The sequence below is a fragment of the Aedes albopictus genome, chromosome 1, assembly GCF_035046485.1.
Source record: "Aedes albopictus strain Foshan chromosome 1, AalbF5, whole genome shotgun sequence".
NCBI lineage: Eukaryota > Metazoa > Arthropoda > Insecta > Diptera > Culicidae > Aedes > Aedes albopictus.
In genome coordinates this window covers 103,174,269-103,195,581 of record NC_085136.1, presented here as the reverse complement: position 1 = coordinate 103,195,581, position 21,313 = coordinate 103,174,269, and the positions used below count along the sequence as shown (strand labels likewise).

Sequence of the window (21,313 nt, the reverse complement as noted above, 5' to 3'; positions counted from 1 at the left end):
TCAACACAAAAATTTATTGACACTGATGTAAAAAAATTACATTTTTTCGAGAAAAATCCAAAAAGTGTCAATCCATGATAACTTTTTTCAACGTTTAAAAAGTACCTATGTTTTAATAGTTTGTGAAGCATTTACATATTGTTAGTGTACGTTCAAAATTTCATTCAATTCGGTTCACTGGTTTTCGAGATATGACAGCTCAAAAATGAGTTGTCTAAAAAATAGTGTTTTACCCGAACGTTTCTAACTTTGCGAAATATTAATCAATCGAGCCCAAATTTGTACCAATGATGCACATATAGTAGGTTGACAAACAGTCAAAATTTGAGATTTTTTGATGCGCTCTATGAAAAGTTATAGCATGTTGAACTTTTTTGTGCGAGAAAAAAAGTTGCCTATCCCAAACATTTTAGCCATCCCCTGTATATAGTGAAGCTGCTATTCAGCTTTAGCAAAAATATGATTAAAAGTTTAAAAAATGCAAAATTTTTCAATTTCTACGAGAGTTTATGATTGGAACTTAACGTTGAACTTTTCGTCATTGAAATCATCGTCATCATCAAACATTTGAAAGCAGTTTTTTCGTTCAAAACAAAAGTTTTTGCTATGAAAATATATTCACTGTACTCCACTTGAGGAATATAATGCAGTGAATATATTTTCATGATCCTTGTTTTGATTTGCAGCGAGAAAACTGCTTTTTATTTTCCGAAAAATGATGACGAATGCTTGAGCCTTAATGGTGTGAACAAATATTGTGAAATGATAACTACATATAAATTTACCTAAATCCAGAATCGAACTCGAGACTCGTCGATTGCCAACCGCATGCCTTCCCATCTGCGCCATCCTAGAGATGATGAATTGCAGAGCTCAAATCAAAACATAAACTTCCCGTGGTTTAATAATGGTCTGACTTCGACTCCTATTCAACAGTGGTGAATTAGCACAACATAATGGTTAACGACTGAACAACAGATTAATTCAGCTGTTGTTCAGTAAAAAACACATGTTTTTCATCATGTACTCTGAGTCGAAGTATGTATGATGAATCGAAAGCGCTTATTTGACTTGTAAAAACACATTATACAAATACATGTCCTAATTTGTATGTACATGAACTTAACAGGAAACAAAAAAGTCTTGTTAAACTATGTTGTAAAGGAATTACTGCGAGTTGAATAAAAATCTTATTAAACGCTTCAAAAGTGTTTTAAATTATCATTGTTAATAACAATACGAAAAGTTGAACATTGGCCACTTTTTCAATTGAAATAGCATTTGTACAGTAATGTGTACAGCATAATTTTAGTTCAGCTATAATTACTATTATAAAGCAACAATTCAGCATGCATGCTTGTTTGCGGCTGGCGATTGTTAGTTGGGATGTAGTGGCTTTCATTTGCTTTCAAGAGAACTCAAATCGGTTGACAGACGGCTGAGAAACGTGCGTGACTTTTTTGTAACGCACATACACACACACACACACACACACACACATACACACACACACATACACACACACACAACAGACATTTGCTCAGTTCGTCGAGCTGAGTTCATTGGTATATGAGAGGTCTCGGATCGAAAGTCGGTTTTTCGAGCGATATTTATACCCTTCTTATGGGTGTAAGATAGGTAAAAAGGTGCAGACTTATCCTTTGATCTATATTTCTAATCCTTCGTAGCCGTATAACAAACATTTATAAAGCATATCTTCAGTTTTACATTTCAATTATTTGTAAAACGCACCCTGCGTTGTACCTATAAAGTATTCGACAGCAACGGATGCTGCCTAGTTCAAATGCAAATCGCCCATGCCTTCCTCCGCGCTGATCAAGCTAGATTGAAACTGCTGTTCAAACTTTACAATGTCCACCAGGTATTCCAGTTCGGAATCCATCAGATATTGCTCAATCTGCTTCGGATTGTCCATAGTGATGAAATCGGTCCATTTGAGAGCCGATTCGAACCACAGCTTCGCGGTGTCACCCAACCCATAGAGCGCTCGATACTGAAGCAGAAGTTCACGGAGAATGACCGTGCCATATTTGGGCAGCACGCTTCGCGCCACGTATCGTATATCTCTCAGGTCGATGTAAGCCATATTCAGGAGTCTAACATAGAAGATGCTAATGAACTTGAAAAGCTCGGGAATATCGATGATAAGATCATCGGCCTGCTCGAAAACCTTCTTGAGAGCTTGCAGATAGTCGACCTTGGCAATGGCCTTCTCCTTGAACATCTGGGCCACATAGTGGGCAACCGTTTTTCGCGAGACTTCGTCCCGTTCGATGTTGTTCAGCAACAGTTGTTCCAAATTCACTGATGGATTTCTGTTTCCCAATCTCCAGGATTGTGCCCTGTTGTCTCGTTCGTAGACACGGCCACCGAAATTAATCCACCTGCCGGACCCGCGTTGCACGGTACCTCGATAATCTCGGGTAGGTTCAGCTGTCCGCTGATCTTGACCCCGTTGCTTTGTTGTCCATCCATTTTGCCGTAATTCCATCACATCCTGGATGGCAAAGCGAATTTTTCTGCTGAGTCGATACTTTTCCTTGTTATGCAAAATGTCGTGCACCTTTTCAAAATATGGACCCAAATTTTTACCATTGTCTACCTCCATTTTACGACCAATGGTGGTAAGAAGCACGCACAAGCATTTCAAGTCTTCTTCAGAACAATCTTTCGATCCAGTCTCAAGCAGCTGCATAATACAACTTTTCATGACGGAGCTTGTCAGTTGTTTCATTTTGTAAAGCTCTCCGATGATTCGAACAGTTCCAACGTATCGTCGTCGTTCTTCCTGTAGTGTCTGCTCACATTGTGTCTTCAATTCTCCAATTGGTTCCTTGTTCGGACCTTGGCGACGTTCAAAATTATCTTTACACTGTGTCACCATTTGCATCTTGAAACTGAAGGAACGCTCCTTGGAAGCGTCGTTAACCACCACAATCGTTCCAATTTCCTTAAACATCCTTGCGTAAACTTCGGCGAACATAGGTTCTGAGATGGCCTTCTGGAAAAACAGTTCGACACAACCGTCCAACCGTTCGTCGGTGTCAATGGCGAAGGATTTTACCTGATCCACTAGCCCGAACAAGTTATCCGACGTCAATTTGTTCAGCACAGAGCGAAACTTCCTGAAGAGTATTTGCGTGTCTCGTTGAGCTGTGTCGAGGGAATCGCTCTGCTCCAGGTGAGATGGAAGCCATTTAGTCGTTGGTTCACCCGGGCTGACTTTTCGGTCCTGTTGGAAAATAGAACGTCAGCATTAGCCGTCACGGAGAAAAATCAGTTTAGTTTGTATTGTACGTGCAGTTGAAACCCGGAATTTTCGACTAGCGAAGTTGGATTTTTCTCCAAATCCGTGCGTCGGACCTAATTTCGGAAGTGGTGCGCTGTATAGCACTTCCAAAGTTAGGTCCGACGCACGGATTTGGAGAAAAATCCAACTTCGCTAGTCGAAAATTCCGGGTTTTAACTGCATGTTTTTGGGGTGAAAAAAGTTTTCCATTTTTGCAGAAACCATTTTTTTTTGTGAAATTTTATTCAAAAATGGTTTCTGCAAAAACGAAAAACCTTTTCCACCACGAAAAAAAATCAGGAGATACCTTGATTCATACTCGACATGTGTACGAAAACCGATTTTGAAAATATTGCTTCGTTATTTTATAAAAAATCAAAAAACCAAAAAGTGAGGAAATGGATCCAGTTTCACCTTAAGTGAATACTCTATGATATATATTATGTATTTCTAAATTTAAGACAAATTATGTAACATTCATTGTAACAAACTGGTCTACTCATGATTGACGACAAATAAATAAATAAATAAATAGATAAGTGGATAGAGATAAGTCGACACTGATGTTTCATTAGGGCCTAACTGACATTTTCGATTTCTCTTCATCGATCCTCTCTTTGTGTTATTACAGAATGTGTATTGAGTTTTCCCATTTTTTTTTTGTTTAAAATGTGAAGGAGACGACTACATCTTGCTATACAAACAATAAGAATAATGATTTTGTTTGTTTTGATCAAGTTATTAGCGAAAGAGAGAGTCGACGTAGAGAAATCGATCAATCCAGTTTGGCCCTTATGGAAATTCATTGTCGAAGTGACATTTTAACACACGAACACTATCGCGAATTTTTCCTCACACAAAAATGCACGTCAATTCAAAGGCTATTCAAATTGCATATGCAAATTGTTAGAGTATAGCGTAGTAAGCCATGACTTTTATTTAAATAAAATTTTCACTTTCTGTTCACAAGTCAAACAAACAAGTCGTTTCTTTTACATTCTGAAGATACAATAGGTTATGGGCCTATCGTTTTTCAAGCCTAAGCTCTGAAGATTCAGGATGAATACCGGAAGTCCAGCGGGATCAAGCCGCATTTCCGTGCAAGGAATTTCAAGCCTGCCAGGCATTGAGCGGTTATCCGGACGAGAGAACTGGGCTACGTGGAAGTTTGCCGTTCAAACGTACCTCGAGCTGGAAGATCTCTGGGGAGTCGTCAAGCCCTAGGTGCTGCGGATAGAAACGGTTTTATTTCTCAAGCTAGCCAACACACACCAACACACTCCCGGCACACAGCTTGTAAACACGCACGAGCGTTCAATTTTCTTGCAAACACCTCTCTCAGCGCAGTTGTCAAACATGCCGTCGCGACGCTGTTCGGAAATGGTAAACATGATCAATCCACCATTATTCCAATTTTGTTGTCGTGTTCAAAGTTTATTATTTTCCATTCGCGATGGAAATTTGGATGGATAGTTGTTACAAAATTAGCTCAAATGGGCTCAAAACAATATTTATTCTTCTCCTCGCTTTCCAACGGATTAATAGCGGCAAATGGAGATATCGTGACAACAGTTTTGATTATATCCGCAGTACCTAGATAGCAATACTCTTCAATCAAGCACACAGGTACAACAAGGTTTAACATAACCTCTATCTTCAATGTTTGGCTCCCAATGTTTGGCTCCCGCTGAGAGAGCATATTGAGTCAGTCCGCGACACTCAGGTCAAGCCGGAGCAGAATCCGGACGGAAGCTACGAAGCTGTGGACCCTGCGAAGGACCGGAAAGCAAGAGCCAAGGTAATTCTTCTCCTTGAACCGGTGAACTATGTCCACGTCAAGGAGGCGAAAACGGCGCAGGAAGTGTGGGAGAAGCTGGAGACGGCGTTCGAAGACTCCGGCCTCACCCGGCGGATCGGTCTCCTTCACAAGCTGGTGAAAACCGATCTGATGAGCTGTTCGTCGATGTCCGAGTACGTAAATCGGATAATCTCCACGGCCCACCAACTCAACGAGAATGGATTGGTGCCCTGCTGCTCTGCGGACTCCCGGAGGAATACAGGCCAATGATCATGGCCCTGGAAAATTCTGGAACCAGGATCACCAGAGACGCAATCAAGACGAAGCTGCTGCAAGAGGTGCAAATTCCGTCGTCGGATGCGGCGTTGTTGTCGAAGGGTAAACGTAGCCATGGCAACCAGTGGCACGGCAACCACAGCAGCAACGGCAACCAAAATCGAGGCAGCCAATCGAAGCAATCCAATCAACCGAAAGGACCGACGTGCAAAAAGTGTCAAAACTACGGACACATTGCGAGGGCCTGCAGAAGCTCGAAAAAGGGAGATGCTTTCTGCACCGTCCTGTCAACGTTCGAGGCCGCCAGTGATGCTGACTGGTACTTCGATTCAGGTGCGACCAATCACATGACCCGAAGCTAGGTTCTGCTGCAGGACCTGAAGCCATCCAGTGGCACCGTAGTGGCTGCGAACAAGGCCGCTATGAAGATTGAAGCTACTGGAACCGCTGCACTCAAGCCCGTTTGCCAGGAAGACGGAAGCGAAATTTCCGTGAGCGATGTCCACTATATTCCGCTGCTGTCCGTCAACCTCCTATCCGTCAACAAGATCGTAAGTAAAGGCTACTCGATGGTGTTTGACAACGCCGGCTGCAAGGTGTTCAACTCGAGCGGCGGCACGGTGGCAACAGGGAGCCACGAAAACGGACTTTTCAAACTGGAGCAGCGCGAGCCACGCGGATCCGGCAAGGCATTGGCTGTTCCGCCGGAAGATTCCATGGAAGTTTGGCATCGGCGCATGGGGATCTCAGCACGGCGAACCTGAAAAAGCTAGCGAGCGGTCTGGTGAGTGGCATGAATTTAAATACTAATGTGATTGCAGCGTGTGCGCCAAGTGGAAACAGTCACGAATACCATTCGGCAAGAAGGGTTCCCGAGCGAAGGAACTGCTGGAGGTCGTCCACTCGGATATTTGCGGCCCGATGGAGGTACCGTCGCTAGGGGGTTGCAGGTACTATATCGTGTTCGTGGACGACAAATCACGCCGCATGGTCGTCTATTTCCTACGAACGAAATCCGAGGACGAAGTTTTTGTTGAGTGGCAATGAGCACACCTTCATCTCAACTACATTGGCTCACCCCTCGGCATCATACCTCTATGAGCGCAAACCTTGTGCAACTGACAGCAGAAAGCGGAACGACGACCAACCCCATCAGAATTAAACGAACGGTCGTCGCGGTAACAAGTACCTTTGTAAATCGTTATTGAATAAAAGTTTCCCACTCGAAAGTAGATTTCCCCGCGTGTGAATTCTCTTCCTTTTCAGCCTATTTCCGAAAGTCCTGACGCTGTGTGTCCACTGTCCGCCCAATCCGCCGTCAGGTAATGGGCCCAGTTGGGATCGGAAGAGCTGGAAATTGATTTTTCGGGAGTGCGCGTCGGTTTTTTCGATTCCGCTGCAGCAGCGAAGTTCGGCCGGGAGAGCCGAAAACGTGCGCGTCGCTTGGCTCCGAAAAGTGTGGTTAGAATCACCAGCCGCGGGAAGACAAAAGTGAAGAATACCCAGAGAGGTGTGTGCGTGCGAAGAACACGAAAACTTTTTTTTCGAGTGAGTGTATGTGTGACAATGGTTGACGCAAAGTTTGCCGTCCCGAAACTGAACGGGCAAAATTGGCAAACATGGAAGGTGAAGATAGAAATGTTGCTTTGCCGAGAAGACTTGTGGAGTGTCGTTGAAGAAGATGTTCCGGAAGAAGGAGACCGCAACGCCGCGTGGAACAGCGCGGACAGAAGGGCAAAGGCAACAATAGTGCTCCTGTTGGAAGATAGCCAATTGGCTTTGGTGAAAAATTGCGAACATGCGCGGGATGCTTACGTAGCATTGAAAAACTATCATCAGAAGACGACGCGTTCAGTGCGGGTGTCGCTTCTAAAGCGATTGTGTGCGTTCAATCTCGCGGAGGGTGGCAATTTGGAGCACCATTTGATGGAGATCGATGACCTTTTTGATAGGCTCGATGCCGCCGGCACGGAATTAGATACGGACACTAAAATATGTATGTTGTTGCGGAGCTTGCCGGCGTCTTTCGACCATTTGGTGTCGGCTCTCGATAGCCGGTCGGACGATGACATTTCCATCGACGTCGTCAAGGCCAAGTTAATGGACGAGTATCATCGGCGACTCGAACGTGACGGTAGTGGTTCCGGTAAAGTGAAGGTGGAGAAAGCGATGCGTTCGTCCGAGGGCAAGCATAAGGAAACCCGTCTGTGCCATTTTTGCAAACAGCAAGGGCACCTGCGCCGCAATTGCAGGAAGTTTTTGGCAGCGAACAAGGAAGGTGGAAATTCTGCGCCGGCCGCCAGCAGGGAAGCGGGTGGCGGTGCAAAGGCGAAAGCGGCACACGGTGAGGCACGGAATGTGGCATTCACTGTCGAAGGGGGAGAACGACTCGCTTGGATCATCGATAGTGGGGCGAGTGCCCACATGACGAACGACAAGGCGTTCTTCACTTCGCTGAAAGAGTTCGCCGGTGGGTGGATTACACTGGCGGACGGGAAGCGAACGCAGGTGCTTGGCGAGGGAAGTGGAGTGTTGTTCGGCCTGGATGGCGAAGATGAACTAGTGCGAATTGACATGAGTGACGTTAAATATGTGCCTGGACTGTCGACGAGCCTAGTGTCGGTCGGAAGATTGGCTCAGAAGAATCTAAAAGTGTGTTTTGATGAGAAGGGTTGCCAAATCGTCGATGCGAAGAATGCCGTTGTAGCGACTGGTGGTCGTTACGGCGGCCTGTATCATCTGAAGCTGACTGGTGTGTCGATGAAGGCTTCCATGGATCAGCACAAGGAGAACTGCCAGCACCAGTGGCATCGCCGGATGGGCCACCGCGACTGGGCAGCGGTTGAACGGATTAATAAGGAGCAACTAGGAACCGGCATGAAGGTAAGCGACTGTGGGCTGAAGCTGGTGTGCGAGTGCTGCTTAGAAGGGAAAGCTGCCAGGGCTCCCTTCCCGGCGGTGATCGAGCGCAAATCCTCCCAAATCCTTGACATCGTGCACACTGATCTGTGTGGCCCGATGAAGACTACCACGCCCAGCGGGAACAGGTACGTAATGAACCTTGTAGATGATTTCAGTCGCTTTACTGTGACTTACCTACTAAAGAATAAGTGGGAGGCTACCGAAATAATCCGGGAATATGTACGATGGGTAGAAAACTTGTTCGGCCGTAAGCCTAGGGTCATTCGGTCGGACGGAGGAGGGGAATTTAACAACACCGAGTTGCGGAAATTCTATAAAGCCGAGGGCATCACACCGCAGTTTACCACCCCCTACTCACCCCAGCAGAACGGTGTAGCCGAGCGCAAGAATCGGTCGCTCACCGAAATGGCTACCTGCATGCTGCTGGATGCGGGCATGGATAAGCGTTACTGGGGCGAGGCCGTACTCACTGCTACCTACCTCCAGAACCGGCTACCCTCAAGATCAGTTCAGAAAACCCCCTACGAACTGTGGTGGAACCGGAAACCGGAACTGGGACACCTGCGCGTATTCGGTAGCGAAGCCTACGTCCACGTACCTTCAGTGAAGCGGAGCAAGATGGAAAGCAAGGCACAGAAGCTGATTTTTGTCGGGTATTCGAACGAGCACAAAGGCTATCGGTTCGTTGACCCGGAGACCGACGTGATCACAGTCAGCCGAGATGCTAAGTTCGTAGAGCTTGGCAATGGGACGTCGTCTGTGGAGGTTCCTGTCAGGACGAGTGGACCAGCGCGGTCCGGCGAGCTAGCTGAAGAGCAAGTGGACAAGAACAATGAAAATCGTGACAACGTTGAATCCGACGAAGAAGCAGCCTCGGACTCGGCACATGAGGAGTTCTACGAAGCTGAGGAAGAAGGCAACGAGGCCGCTGGAGAGCTCCGGCGTTCGCAAAGGAAGAATCGTGGCAATCTGCCGCGGTACCTGGAAGACTACGTGTTGCAAGAAGTCGTCGGATTTGCAGCCAGCGCCAACGAAGAACCGGACAACTATAGAGAAGCCATGAAGGATCCGACGTGGCGAAGCGCGATGACGGACGAGCTAGAGTCTCATCGACGCAATGGGACGTGGGAGCTAGTGCAGCTGCCCAGCGGACGGAAGGTTGTCGGCTCGAAGTGGGTACTGAAGATTAAGCGGAACGAGATGGACGTGATAGTGAAGCATAAAGCACGAGTGGTAGCACAGGGCTTCACCCAGAAGCCGGGAATAGATTTCGAGGAGGTGTTCGCGCCTGTGGCTCGGATGGCGACCCTGCGGACATTTCTTGCGGTAGCTGCAAAACGAAACTTGCCGGTTCACCACTTCGACGTCAAGACGGCTTACCTCTACGGCGTGCTCGACGAAGAGATATTCATGAGGCAGCCGCCCGGGTTCGAAGCGCCAGGCAAGGAGGAGCTCGTCTGCAAGCTCCAAAGAAGTATTTACGGACTACGCCAATCAGCACGGTGTTGGAATCGCAGGCTGAGGCAAGCACTAACGAAGCTGGGATTTGCGGCGTCCACCGCAGATCCGTGTTTGTTCGTAAGAGGATCAGGGCAAAACCAGTCGTTCCTGCTGGTTTATGTCGATGATTTCCTCATCGCCGCTACGAAAGCAGAGTTGGAGGAGATCAGCAAAGGCTTGCAGGAGGAGTTCGAGCTGACGTCTTTAGGTGAAGTTCGCCACTTCCTCGGGATGGAAATCACGCGGGAGGCGGGAGTGTTCAAGGTCTGCTTGCGGAGCTACATCAACAGGCTACTTGTGAAGCATGGGATGGATCAGGCGAAATCATCCAAGTCTCCGATGGATCCGATGTACCTGAAAGCAGCCGGCAACGAAGATGTCTTCGAAGATTCGACCAAGTACCGCAGTCTGGTTGGAAGCCTACTCTACCTCTCCGTGTTGGCCCGACCCGATATCGCCGCCTGTACAGCAATCCTAGGAAGACAGTTCAGTGCTCCGAGACAGTGTGACTGGACTGCTGCGAAACGTTTGCTGCGTTATCTCAAATCGACTATGAACTGGTGTCTACAACTTGGAGGCGATGCAGACCAACCGCTTATCGGGCATTCGGATGCCGATTGGGCGGGCGACCCGGAAAGCAGGAGGAGTACGTCGGGATTCGTATTCTCGTTCGGAGGCGGCGTCATCTCTTGGGCGAGTCGTCGCCAATCCTGCGTGACACTGTCGTCCATGGAGGCGGAATTCGTCGCCCTTAGCGAGACCTGCCAAGAAGCCATCTGGCTGAGGCAGTTGCTCAGCGACCTCGGAGAGCAACAAGTCGGCCCTACGCTACTGAACGAGGACAACCAGGGTTGTCTGGCCTTCGTACGGACGGAGAGGTGCAGCCGTAGATCGAAGCACATTGAGACTCGGGAGCGCTTCGTCCACGAGCTGTGTGAGAGAAAGCAGATAGTATTGGAGTATTGCCCAACGGAATCGATGGTGGCGGACCTGTTCACGAAACCCCTTGGTCCGCAGAAGCACGAGCGTTTCTGCCAAATGCTCGGTTTGAGGAACAGCGAATGAAGCCGCGACTCATTGAGGAGGAGTGTTGAGTGGCAATGAGCACACCTTCATCTCAACTACATTGGCTCACCCCTCGGCATCATACCTCTATGAGCGCAAACCTTGTGCAACTGACAGCAGAAAGCGGAACGACGACCAACCCCATCAGAATTAAACGAACGGTCGTCGCGGTAACAAGTACCTTTGTAAATCGTTATTGAATAAAAGTTTCCCACTCGAAAGTAGATTTCCCCGCGTGTGAATTCTCTTCCTTTTCAGCCTATTTCCGAAAGTCCTGACGCTGTGTGTCCACTGTCCGCCCAATCCGCCGTCAGTTTTGAGGGCGTTTCAAGCTTTCCACGTGATGGCAGAGCGGCAGACCGGTTCGAAAATCAAGACCATTCGAACGGACAACGGGCTGGAGTACACCAACAAGAAATTCCAGAGCTACCTGGAGAAGTTTGGCATCCGACATCAGCGAATGAACGACTACACCCCCCAGCAGAACGGTATGGCAGCCCGAGCAGGAACGAATAACTGACACAAAACTGCAGCGTGACGGAACGCAAAAAAAATGAAATTTCCATACAAATGGCTCAACTTTGGCTCTCCAGAATTCTAAGATTTCCCAACAAAACAACAGTTATTTTACCTCATTTGAAAGAACTACTCTTTATCTTTCGATTTCTTGCTTTGACTACCTAGACAAATCGGAAATAAAAATTTTGCGACAGATAAAACTTTTTCATGTTTTACGGTTTTTGTCCTTGTTGTGGTAAATCTCACAGGCAACGTAAACAAAAGTTTGTTTACACACAAACGAGTATGAGTAATGGCTGAATTATTGGAACAGTTTACATCACATAAAACAAAGTCTAAACAGATGAAAAATATATGCAAAACTGCTTCCGCTCAACAGCACAATTGTGCTGGTTCGTCACGAAAGGGATACCGAAGTCAGGTATCATACTAAGACAAGGTATTGGTCGGGTTTTCTGGTATTGAAAATAACTTGTTTTGGTATTTTGTAAGTATTGATAAAATACCTCAACGAGTTATTGGTTTGGTGTTGAGGACTGCTTGAGGTATTATTCAATTATGGAAAAATCATCATTTCTCGGATACTTATTCAAAACGACGTATCAACATAGGATTTGCGTGTATTATACGTCTTTTTGAAAAAGTATCCGAGATTTGTATGGAAAAATTGTCGATTATTATTGTCTGTTCGGAAAAAAATAGAAAATCTGCTTCGGTGAACGACACGTCTACCTTCTTCCGAAGTTCATAGTAAGTCACTAACATGTGATCGGGACGAAAAAGTATGAAATTAATCATGTTTCGTAATAATACATAATAGCATCTAATAACTACTCGTTGATATTAAAAAATCATTTTCCTTTGTCATGTAATATTATAAAACGTTTCACTAAATTTTTTGATGCAATTTGCACAGTTATCAAGAAAAAAAAGTCCAGTTTTATGTAATTCACGTGTCTCTCTGATCAGACAACCTTAGCCCACTGGTCCAACTAGGGCTTATTTACTTTTCTCAGCACCGGCTCCAACCGAGTCGTTTCGAGATTAGAAGAAGGTTTGATTTGAAATTGAGCAGCGCTTCTCAGAAACTTCTTGTAGGATCGATTCCTTTGATTCCGTACAAGCTGAACCCGAGGCTGAACCGATAATCGTTTTTTGTCACGGATTTCCCGTTTCCTGGGCATCAGGCAACATAAAATAGTGGCCATACAAACCGTGTTCGGATTCGCCTGCGGTTGTCACACTCTTCGGAAGATCACATAGCATTCTTTTTATGATGCTGTAGGTGGTTTATGATTCCTATAGCAATGTTAATGCAATGCGAATGAAGAAACCACCTAAACCACACAGAAAACCTCACAAATTCAAATGAAATGTCCTAGAAATTGCAGTCGGCGCTTGAGAGTAACAATGTTTTGTTTTTTTTTTTACTAAGAGCACAGGTGGCAGTGCCCAAGTAACCACTAAGCCGTAAAAATTGGCACCAAGTTGGTTCTATATTCATATGAAGAACAGTGCCAACAGAGCTTTTCAGAACTACATCCTATAATAGATCTGCTAAAAAGCCACTTTTGGCGAAATATTCGGCTGATATACGGCCAGCTTCAATCTGCGTACCGAGTCTCTGGTGAAAGAGCTGTCAAAAGTGGGTTAAGGAAAAAGAAAAAAAAGTTATTTATCTTCTTCATGTTTTGCTCCGGATGCCTTCCCAGGTAACCACTAAGCACTGTTCTGAGCATTATAACAGCCATTAAACAGCTTTTCAGTGCTAAATAGCTCTATATAAGCATTCCTAATGCTTATGGGCACTATAACCAGTAAGAACTAAATTAGGCCCTGTAAGCCTATATAAAGCCTACAAGCTGTAAAGAAGTTTGTCAGTGCTGTCACAAGGCTTGGAGCACATGACGTTTATATCAATCAAAATAGATTTCGACCAAAACAGCCTCGAGTCGGTCATGATCAATACATTTTAAACATCCATGTCGGACGGGATTGGTGGAACGGGATTATTTTTGTTGTTGGAATGTTCATCGGAATGGTGTTGTTAAATAGATAATGGAATCTAGTTATGTTAATCATTCCATTTTTTTCAATCAAGACAAACTCCAGCTCGTTTCCCTATTCTTCTGAAACGTTTCCCGAAAATTTATATAAACATTGCTTCTCCTGCTTCATTTCCTGCGTTCGTCACCACCAAGCTTACCACTGAATCATCCTCATCCCATATCATTTTCAACCCTCGAAATGCCCAAACTGTTTTGTTTTTCATGGTTTAAATACTAGTTTGATCACACCATTCCCATGGTGCATTGGTGGAGCAGATGAGAAAGGGAACAGACTTGGACTTGATCAGGAACCCGGAGGACAACAGCTAGAATCTGGATGAAGTAGCAAAAAAGCAACTTCAATGGAAGCGAAGGAAGTTAGAAAAGAACAGGAGATAAACCAAATATTTTTTTTTCTTTTTTCTTTGTCTCACTTTTGACAACTTTCGCTCCAGAGACTTGGTACGATATTTTAAAGTTGGCCGTATATCAGCCGAATAATTCGCCAAAAGTGGCTTTTGAGCAGCTCTATAAGAGGATATAGAACCAATTAGCTCTGTTAGCCAGGTTCTACATTCGACTATAGAGCCGACTTAGTGCCATCTTTACGGCTTAATGGTTACTTGGGTTTCCATCGAAGTCTCTTTTTCTTCGATTTTTACGTCCTGCTGATCCAGATTCGAACTGATAATCTTCGGGCTTGCTATTTTCAAGTTTATTTCGTCACGTTTTCCATCTGATCCATTGATGCAGCGTGAGATCGGATAGCTCAGCACCGTATTTGAGGAAAAGGAGGCAACAAGTTGGGACAGCATTGATGTTCCAAACCGAAATGTTTAGAATGATCCGATGGTCGGATGTGGAATCGGGCACAAAGTGGCCGCATACGACATGTATGAAATGGTCGGGGAAATGGTTTTATGGATGGCGGTTCTGCGGGAGATGCAGCTAGGGAAGTTTGGAAGGTTGACGAGGTTTCATATTTAACAGGAGGAATCAAAATGCGGCTCGTCGACTACTTTTGGTATTCATCTGTAGGTAAAAGCTCGGGTAAACCGATTACAGCTGCACAGGTAAATATCTGATGCATTCGTAATAGATGATCGAGGAAGTAGCTGTACATTAATTTGTTGTTTATAGTGGCGAGATGACGATAATCATCCAACACCCAATCTATCGTACAAAAGTTCCGATGATATTTCATTGTTCTCCGACGGTTCAGTTTTGTTTTGCTTCAAATCAGCTCTGATTGATATAAACGTCATGTACGCCAAGCCTTTTAACAGCACTGTCAGGCTTCTAATTCGGCTCACAGGCTCTGGGTTTGCAAGCACTACAGTGTAGCGTAATATACTAATATACGGCTTATTTTAGTGCTTACAATTTATAATGCCTGTGAGCATTCGAAAATCGCATACAGAGCCTAATGACACGGAGATGCTGCTGAATGACCTTTAGACCGCTTACGACAGTGCTTAGTGGTTACCTGGGTGACCTGCAGTGACAACTCGAAGACTGAATGAGGCTGCGATGAGGATGTGTTTTTTTATCAGTTTGGTAGGGTCTAAATTGATCACTTTAGTGTTAAGTTTAGTAAATATAATCAGCTTGATCGTAGACTATGAGAAATTTGGATTTATTTACATTTTGAAGCTAATCCCACGTGTAAATTGTGTTATTATTCGTCATAATGAAAACTATGCACTGAACGATTAGAAATCAACAGCGATGCACATACATTCTATCATGATTGAATCGACAAAGACTCAATAGCGCTGCACTTATTTTCCAAGTGTAAAAGCAACTGGTCACAATCTAAGTGCAGAACTTTTAAATTTAATGTGTTATTTATTCTGAGTGAGTTTGACAGTTAGTTACTTCGGAAGAAAAGTTCGGTTCGGAAGTCCAACCACCGAATTCTAAGTTAGTGCTTCGCCGACAATATTAAGAAGCCCTGCAAGAGGTAAAATACCTAAAATAATAACTAGTGTGTATTCTGTGCATATAACACGTGAATAATGACATGCGGTATGGCAATACCTGATTAATTTCATACTTTTTCGTCCCGATCACATGTTAGTGACTTCCCAAGTAACCACGCGGTGCTGAAGCCTTCCCGCATAATCACAAACTGTAAATGCACTGCTTTACATACTGTAGATAACCATTAGCAATTGTCATTTAACCATTTCTTAGACTATCGAAGGTAACAGTAATCTAACCATTCCATGTACAGATTTGCCAGTTTGACAAACGGTAATCTGCCAATTTACAGTATGTGGAATAGGCGGTTAAGATAGGTTACCATAAAAATTCGCTCGTTTTCTCGAACAAATTTTTCGCAATACAGTAAAGGAAATGGTCAATATATTATCCAGTTTTTCAGACAATTCACTGCATAGCAAACAGTAAGAGAACAGTTTAACAGTAAATCTAGAAGAAAAACGAACACTGTATGGGTTATTATTAATGTATGGTCTTTCGTGGTATTTTAGGCGTATGGTATATGGTTCTTCTATACTTGAACCGTTTGAAATAAAAAGCACTTATGCGTTTATCCGATATTTTTATTTAACAAAATACAATATCCCATACTGGGCTTGGCAATACTTACAACTATTGACAGATTAAGTGATAATTGCTGTGGTAAAAGTGGATTTCCATGGCAGGGAGCATTCAATTCCCGCCCGCAGCAGGGCGAATCTTTCGGTACTCCCTTTTGCGGGACTCCCCGCAGCCGCAAAGTAAGGCCGGATCAGGTTTCTCCAGTTGGCTTGGAGTTCCGGAATCCTGCAAAACAGTTTGCATCCGATGAAATAGATCACAACATAAAAACACTTTTTATAGTTTTGCGAAACTTACCTTTGTTTCATCCAGACCGTGCTCACGGCGCTTGAAACTGTTATCCATCCGAAGTTTTTAGTTCACTGTTCACTCAGCGTTCGGGCGAAAGATTTTGTTTTTTTTTCTACTTATGTAAACTTCAAAGCTCGACCGGAACAAATACCAATGCAAGCTACTATTTGGCAAACTGTTGAATTTAAGTGGCATACAGTGAAATGCACATGTGTAAGTGTGTTGCGGAAATAAAATCACAAACCGTTTGAGAATAGGTCATTCTATATTGCGACCATATCTCCTGAGTTTTCATCACTATATCATTCGACAATTTCTGCACAACATGACATATTGTTACACCTTGGTATGTATGCAAACCACCGTACTTTATAATCAATTGCTTCGAATTTCATAGTTTCAACAGGAAAGAACCTGTTCGTGGTGCAGTAACAGTTTGAGATAAAGAAGACATACTGTGTGGAGAATAACACAAACTGTATTTTGCTATGCGGGTTATTGCATGCAGATATACGGTGTACTTAGAGCAATCATTACTTTACATGCAAACTTGAAGTTGATTTAAAGTGGAAATGGGCAATTATGCGACTGCTTCAAGATTATACCAGTATAATCCTAATTTGATTCTATAATTGCCCACTTCCACTTTAAATCAACCTTAAGTTTGCATGTAAAGTAATGATTGCACTAAATACACCGTATATCTGCATGCAATAAGGCTTCAGCACCGTGGTTACTTGGGTTACTATGAACTTCGGAAGAAGGTAGACGTGTCGTTCACCGAAGCAGATTTTCTATTTTTTTTTCCGAACAGACAATATATGTGTGGAGAGACGAAACAGTTTTGAATATTCTATAAATGTTCCATGGTTTCACAAGCTTCTTCACTTGATGACCGCTATGGAATAAAAAGAAGGGAAACAAGGGAAAGAGGATGCTATAAACAATTGTTAAAGTATACCTCAGTAGAGATCAGTTTTTCAAATTGAAATAGGAATGCATACAGAAATTAGTAGAGGTAGAACTGTTAGTTCCTGGTATTTGAAATAAGCAAGTGTATGTTTGCGCATAGCTTAAAGGCTATTTTAGAATCATCATGGAACACTATACCGTATTACCCCGCTAATACGACACCGACTGTTGTCGAATAACCGGGGTAAACTTTTAATTCGACAAACTGGTCACCCTACACCACCATGCTCATTGAAATTTGGCAACTCTATTTTTGTATTTGTTTTGATTTTCGGATTTGTTATGGAACATAATTTCAATAGATATTGCGGTGGTGCGAATGAAAAACTCGTTCTTTCTACGATTGTTGCCAGCCTCAGCTCATTCCGGTTGGTCTCTAGGCGGTTTTGGTGTCGAATAGCATTAACTCAGAACTTCCGGAATAAGTGGCTGCAAGAGGAGCTGCTGCCGGTGCGAGCATAAAACTGTTTTGCATTTACAGTGTACATCGCTATGACATTTGATCGAATAAGCGGGGTACGAATTAAAAAGTGTCGTATTAAAACGTGTCCAACCAGCGGGGTAAGACGTATAAAGATAAACAAGATTGCACATTCAAATCGATTTTCCACGTTTCATGTATGCATGTCAGTGATAACCAATCCGTTCGATACGAATAACATATTTTTAAGAATACATATGATGTTATTTGGATACATTTTCATGGAATTCCATCGCCCAGTTCACACTACCATCACCTGGTGGAGAAAAGTTGCACGTATCACTGTGTTGTGCAATATCGTCAACAGAAGGCGCTAGTCTGCCGTAATTCTGACGTAAGCGCCATTCAAAATGTCGATATTTTTTGGTATATTATACAAAATATCTGGTGTAAAATTAACACTGTGGTAGGCTTGCTGTATTAGAATGCAAGATCTAATCGTAATCTATCATCTATGGAAAGAAACTTAGAGGATGAGCAAGAGTTTTATGCATAATAACCAAAAAATGGGCCAAAACTATCAATGTCGCTTACGTCACTTTGCAGAATTACGGCAGTAGTGTGAAACGTCAAATGCATAGAAAAACAATGCGCGCGTTTCTGGTTGTGAAAGCCACAACTATGAAAATATAAAATGATCGTTAAAAGCGTGGTCGATGGAAAGTGTTACGTCTGTTTGTCCGCGCTTAATAAGGTGGGATGTAGGGTCTAATTCCTTGCTTACCAATACCAGCATAGTTATGATTACCGGTATTCTCTTCAAGCTGGCACACTGGTACAGCATGCGCTCGATAACTGACTGCTGTTGAACTGGGCTGCTTTTAAACTGGGCGCTCGATAACTGAACCAAAGTCCAGTTAAAAAGCAGTTGTTTGTCAAAAATAAACGAAATTTAACCTCACATTTTGCAAATCAGTATAAACAAAACAAAATATAACAATAGCTTACGGCTCCGGGAGCTCAGTCCAGTTATCGAGCGGCGTTCGCTAGCTGAACTGTCGTCAAAGCCCAGTTATCGAGCGGAAGCTGTATATCGTGTGAGCCTCTGTGCACTTCGGACAAGCTTGCTGGGTGTTTGCATGGAAGCTTTGGATTTGTTTACCCACCTTCGTGTTTGGATCCACTTTCCGCTCCTGCTCCTTCTTCGTTGTGGCATCGGTCCCCTTCTTGGAAAAGGACGCGCAGGTTTCCAAGGCCTCGCATCGCCGCTTAAGGAACGTGATAAAATCTTGAAAGCTGGGATTGTCCTCATCGACCAGCATTTGGGCCCACAGCGCTTGGGTTTCTCGGTCGAGTTTCTTAAGGAGCAAATGGATAAGCCACGGGTCACGAGTTTCGTACTCCTCTCCTAGGGCCTTGAGCTGCCGCACTACATCATCCGAGGTAGAGGTAAGCTTGCGGAGTCCGACGAGGGTTGGCGCAGTAACTGGCGGCTGGTCCACAAACTCCTTGACGAGTGCCGCGACAGTGCACTTTTTCTTACCGTAAAACTCGTTGAGCCGGTCCCATACCCCCACGTAGTAGGCGTCGGTGATAGCGTAAGAGCTAACCATTTTTTTCGCCTCCCCATCCAGGTGGGAAAGCAGGTACTGAAGCTTCACGGAGTTTTTCAGGTTCTTCGAATGGATGCAGCTTTCGAAGAGGTCCTTGAAGGATGGCCACTGTTTCCAGTCACCTTTGAAGACTGGCAGGGCAATCGTTGGCAACCGTACCTCCAGCGGAACATGGCCCCCGGACGCCTGAGCGTCAGCAACCGGATGGGAAAGGCTAACGGAACCGACTTGGCCAGCCAACTGCGACACCGTGTTCGAAGCTGCAGCCTGGGACGTCATCAGGATTCGCTGCGAATCCAGAAGCAACCTGATTGCCTCCTTCAGATCATCCGCTGGTTCGACGATAGTTCCTTCGCTGCTTCCGTGGGGGTTACGTTTATCGAGGAGCATGATGTAGCACCCTTTCACTTTGTAGTACATTTTCTCGAATTCGAACCGAAGGGGTAAAATTGAGTTGATTTCCACGAATACTGATGGTTGTTTTTCGATTTCACTTTGCGCTTTATCAAATTGTTCACAAAGGTCCGAAAGTTTGTGCAAGCGCTCCTGAATTTCACCAGCAGGGGGCTGCCTTTTTTCCACCACACTCGCATTTTTCAGCTCCCACTTCATGCGCTCGAAAAGCACATCGCGACGTCTGCGAATCGATTCCATAGCGGTTTCGCGAATTATCCGGCGACGAAGGTCCAAAATGTACGCGGGGAATAATAATGGACTGTATTTTAATGATTTTGCAAAGCTAAAAGAAAACGTTTTTTTGTCGACCGTTCGGTACGACGACTGTACTTGTTCTGTCTTGTTGTAGGAAGTTGGCCGACGCTGGCGGTGCGCGTGAACTGTACGCGAACTAATGGGTTTTCACAAACGACCGTGCAGTATCTGTGCGCAATGCCAACCCAGCCTGATCCCCTACATGCCGAAACCTACGACGGTTTTAGTCTATGGTTTTACTTCGCATCCGAGGGAAGGCGTGATCATACATTGCTGCCACAGAAATGCCGGCGACGTCGACTCGGATTGAACCTAGGCCGACTAGGGTGAGAGGCAACTACGTTTACCTTCACACTATCGACGCCGCTCACTTCACTATCACCTTTAATCAAACATTCGATTCGAGACTTATCAGTAGATTTTATTCCGAGTCGATTGCTTGTGTTGATAAGCAACATGATCCGACCACTTGACTCTGATGTGATGTTGAACAAAGAAATGTAAGTATCTAACGAAAGAGAACCTTTTTTTGCTAGGTTTCTAGCCTGGTTTCTAGCTGCACTCTGAATAGAGTTGAAACCTCTACCAGAGAAGAGAAGGTCATCTCCGGGTTCAGAAATTGATTAAAATCCCAGGCTGCTGGTCGCGACACCTAGCGGTAGAAGTCACACTTTTTACACGGAAATTTTCTACCGTGTTGACATAAAAGCAATAGCAGAAAGATATTGCGCTTAGCAATAAAAATTTTAGTTTCACACTTTTACCGATCTGTTAGTCAGTTGTGCGCAAGGGTGAATCTCACATCATGGGCAGTATCCAGATTTGCATTACTTGAAACATTCCCAACCGGTATCGACCGCGAGCGATCAGTACAAGACAGAATGCAACATGTTCTGGCAACACTGGCCAGTCACGAGCCACATCGAGGTAAACATCTGTAGTGAGAAGTGAAACGTGAGAGGAGCATAGACGTCGGTTGATGCAGCCTCCTGTCAAGCGGCCATGTTTTTGAGGTCAGCATCAAAATTCAGGAACGATTATTGACTGTGGCTGAATCATATCAATAACAATTATAAAATTTATGAAAACTTTATTCCCGTGACGAAGACGAGCTGATACTATTACGACTTCATTTTTAAATAAATAATTGCAAAATTGAAAATCATGTTTTGCTTAAACAAACGATTTTAAAAGTTGAAAACAAAAATTGGTTGTGAAAAAAAGTTTCGCCGCTTTTGATTTTTGCTCCTGGAATTATGTTTGTTTACAAACTTTGCGCTGTCATGGGGAACCAAGCCGCCG

The 21,313-nt window shown here is 44.4% G+C and overlaps 1 protein-coding gene across 1 annotated transcript; it reads right to left on the bottom strand.

Annotated features, from left to right (window-relative positions):
* Positions 1-1,654: 1,654 nt before the first annotated feature.
* On the bottom strand, positions 1,655-20,493 carry LOC109409450 (eukaryotic translation initiation factor 4 gamma 3). The gene is made up of 2 exons (XM_062845134.1): positions 18,854-20,493; positions 1,655-3,253 (listed from the first exon to the last, which is right to left on the bottom strand). The coding sequence occupies exons 1-2, from the start codon at positions 19,952-19,954 to the stop codon at positions 1,796-1,798; spliced, it is 2,559 nt and encodes an 852-aa protein (XP_062701118.1). The 5' UTR covers positions 19,955-20,493; the 3' UTR covers positions 1,655-1,795.
* Between the last annotated feature and the right edge of the window lie 820 nt (positions 20,494-21,313).

Coding starts and splice junctions, on each gene's coding strand:
- LOC109409450 (XM_062845134.1), bottom strand. CDS start 19,954: ATGGAATCGATTCGCAGACGTCGCGATGTGCTTTTCGAGCGCATGAAG. Junction 3,254..18,853: donor AAGTGGATCCAAACACGAAG/GTGGGTAAACAA, acceptor ATTTTCCAACAG/GACCGAAAAGTCAGCCCGGG.